This window comes from Lepidothrix coronata, unplaced genomic scaffold (assembly GCF_001604755.1).
Source record: "Lepidothrix coronata isolate B3197 unplaced genomic scaffold, Lepidothrix_coronata-1.0 Scaffold91, whole genome shotgun sequence".
NCBI classification, from domain to species: Eukaryota; Metazoa; Chordata; class Aves; order Passeriformes; family Pipridae; genus Lepidothrix; species Lepidothrix coronata.
Genome location: NW_016690271.1, coordinates 3,396,614 through 3,400,126, shown reverse-complemented (window position 1 = coordinate 3,400,126; position 3,513 = coordinate 3,396,614). Strand labels below are relative to the sequence as shown.

General features: G+C 48.1%; 1 protein-coding gene across 1 annotated transcript in view; it reads left to right on the top strand.

The window, feature by feature from the left end:
* The window catches only part of AKAP1 (A-kinase anchoring protein 1), a 12,895-nt gene extending 11,525 nt beyond the window's left edge, over positions 1-1,370 (top strand). Inside the window, exon 6 of the mRNA XM_017821503.1 lies at positions 58-1,370. Coding sequence (XP_017676992.1) covers positions 58-277 — 220 coding nt within the window. The 3' untranslated portion in view covers positions 278-1,370. The remainder of the gene's footprint in view (positions 1-57) is intronic.
* Positions 1,371-3,513: the final 2,143 nt, after the last annotated feature.

Below are 3,513 nucleotides of genomic sequence, written 5' to 3'. Positions count from 1 at the left end.
CAGCCCCTCTCCTGCCCCGAGGGACCACCAGAACAGGGGGAGCCCAAAGGACTGGTAAAATGTGGTGCCACTTTCAGACGAGGATCACTTCTCCTCGGAAGCCGACGCCGCTGTCAGTGAGATGACCAGAGGCGCCGTCCTCGTGGCACAGGTCACAAATTACGACAGTGTCACGGGGCTGCCGCTGATCCAGCTGTGGAACCTGATGGGGGATGAGGTAGTGTCAATAAACAGGACTCTGGTGGAAAGAGGGTTTGCTCGGTGGCTTGACTACTAAAGATGTCCCAGATGCCTTGACAACTCTTTCTGCCGAGAAAAACAAAAGACAAAAATCTTGTTTTGCACTGTTACAATTTGGTTTGGCAACTTCCCTCGAGAAGACCCGTTTACACCTGCCCTGCCTGTGGAGTTTTGTGGTCCATTGAAACATGTTTTACTCAACTGTTACCATTTCAGTAGAACAGATACCTCATCTCCTGACAGGGGGTGTCCAAAGCCATAATGACAGATACTGTAGCTTTAAAGCAAAAAGTCCTCCCTGGCCTCTGCTCAAAAGTTGAATGGAAAAAAGCCCTTCCAGCCTTGGGGCTGGCTCGAGGCAAAGCCCCCGAGTCAGTCCCCGCGGTTGGGCTCCCGCTCGGTTGTGCCCCGGGAACTCGGTGTCTGCTTTTTCCTAAAAGTTACATCGGTTGTTCTTTTTTTAACGGGCTCTGCCTCTGTAATTAATGATTGTGATTAAGGAATTTAATGTTCAGTTATGGATTTTTCTACATGGTGCCACTAGCCTGCACAAACAGCATTCATCTTGTGTCTTCCTGGCGCCGGGAGGTGGAGGAGTGGCGGTCGCTGCTCTTCCCGTGTCCCACTGCAATCATGGATTTTAGGCTTGACCTGCTCTCCCTGCAGGGGCTTGGAGTGCAGGATGTGTTACCACTACAGTTTTTTTTGCTCTGAAACATCATGTATTTAAAGAAAAGAAGTGCTTGCCAAGCCCAATTGTAGTTTATATTTTTCTAGCTGTGCAAGTCTGTAAATATATATTAAAAAAAAAAAAATCATTGTAATATTTTGTACAAGAAAAAAACACTGGAAACAAAGGGAACTTTACAGAAACTTTTTCACACCAAAATGTCCTATATAGGTAGAACTGGTTTGGAGTGCATTAGGGTAGCCAAATAATTTGGAGCATCCAAATGTTGGGAGTGTTTCAGCTCTGCTGTATCAGGATTAGTGTCCCCCTTAGGTTGCTGTCTGGTTGGAATTGTGATCGCTGCATCCTTTGCTATGTTGCTGTACAGATCTGTTTAAAAAAAAAAAAAAAGTAACAACTTTGGCATTACTCTTGCAGTGGTGTTCTCTCTCAATTTTTTTTTTGTTGCTCCTTTTTAGATTTCTATTATATATTTAAAATTTTGCTCAAGTAATTTAAGCTGACTTAATGCTCTTAAAGACATGCCCTCTAATGTGTATCATTTTAGATATGGATTGAGCTGGGATTTATTGCTGGTAGAGAAGATACTTGCCAGAAAGATGTTGGTGTAGTCAGGCCTCAGAAGTTGTTTCAGGTGAGTCAAGGATGTGCTGACATCCTATGAGTTAACATGCCAGTGCATCACACATTTGGACAGTTGCCCACTCAAGCCTTTGGTCCAATCCCCCCTGATAGGGAAGGGTTATATCCTTTCTTGGAGTTCTCCCCAGTTTGGCGCTTCTGATTTAATGTTCATGTTTGCAGGAACCTCCAATGAAAACTAAATTTGGTAACTCAGATCTATTAAAAATATATCCTTTTGGAATGTTTCTTTCCATTTCAATTAAAGCTCGAATTTTAAGCCGTCTTAATCAAACTGTGATGACTTAAGAGCCTTCATTTCCTGCCTCCATTAGAGCAGCCCTGGAGTCCTTGGGGTGCACCCGTGGGGATGGATTTGTTGCTTCTTATTTTTCATGGAAAAAGTTTTAACTTGTCTTAATTTTGGTGCTTTCCCTTGCTTTGAGAGTTGTCAGAGTTGGGAATCTGCAGCTCTCCTGGTGTTGGCTCCATGTCCCCTGCTTTCTTCTGGCTCTGCAATATGGAAGAACATCCTGTTCCCTGTTTGTGTCGTGAGCTGCCTGGTTTTCAGCCTTAGACAGAACATTGTAGGGTGAGATGAACCGAAATAAGGAGGTGTTGGCAGGTAATAGAGATCTCTCCTTGAAGTCAAAACTCTCAGCCTATACAGACACATTAATGGGGGGGGATATTTTAGGTTTGGGGGTTTTTTTGCATTGTGAACAAAAGCAAATGGGTTTGTGGAGATGGGGGGAGTTGAATATGGACTGCTTGGAAAAGAGCAGGGGAAAATACACAGGTCAAAAAAGGACCAGGGGAGGTTAAAACAAGAGGGTTGTGTTTGCTTCCCCCTCTCTGAGGTGGGGCAGTGGTGTTTTGTGCCCTATCAGACCTCGGGGATGGGGCTGTGGGGGGTTTGGAGGGGGTTGTGCTACTCATAAATCCATCAGCATCCCCAAAGCAGCTCCCTAATCCTTGTTTCAGACCTGGGTGCACACACATGGAGCTGAGCTATCCCATGGACTGCTTTAACTGAAGCCCTTCAAAGGGGCTTTCCCCTTTGGAAAGTGGTGATTTTATTATGGGTAAAATGAATGAGGTCTCTGGAGATGCCTGATTTATAACCTGTGCCTGGAGGGCCGTGTGCTGTGCTCTGGTGCTCCCTGCAGAGCAGCCCCTGCAAGCACAGCTCCCCTCTCCTGGCTCCTCCACGGATGAGAGGCTTTTCCTATGATGCTCCTTGCTGTGGCTACTGCCCCTCGTCCTCCTGCCCTGGGACCTCAGCCCTGGGCATGTGGCACCTTCCTGCCAGACCCTCTGGAACACCAGGCCCGGTCCTTTGGCAGAGCCCAGACGTGATTCCCCTTTGACACACTGGCTCCAGAGCTCCTCAGTGGGGAGGAGGGAAGAGCTTTTGGAGCAGATGGAGACATATGGAGCCCCTGTCTGACACTGGCGTGTGGAGCACTGACACGAGGAGCAGCTCAGCTCCTAACCCCCCACAGCCACGTGTGCAGCTGGGAACCTGCCTCAGGGGTTCCCTGGTGGGAACTCCACTGGCAGTGGGTTTTCCTGAAAAGAAAGAAAAATCAGATGCAAGCTGAATTTTCACTGTACTGCGTCACACAGATCCACCCGGTCCCACCTCAGTGCTGTCCCTGTTGGAGGCTGCTGAGCAAGGATTACAGAACGTGTGTCTTGCATTGACTTCGTTGCCTCAGAGGCTGTGTTTTGGCTTCAGTCACCTCTGCTTCCTCTCCCCTTCCTTCCCCACCCCCTTCAAATAAGAAAACCAGCAATGCTGGAGGAGAAATTCTGGCTGCACTGGGCAACAAGGGGAGAGGATGGCACTTGGAGGAGAGACTTGGAGGTCTTTGCCAGAGATGTCAGAGCAGTTTTGCCCTGCTGCCCCCCTGGTGCAGGGCCTGCTGAGCCTGGTGTCACACACAGAACCCCCCTGG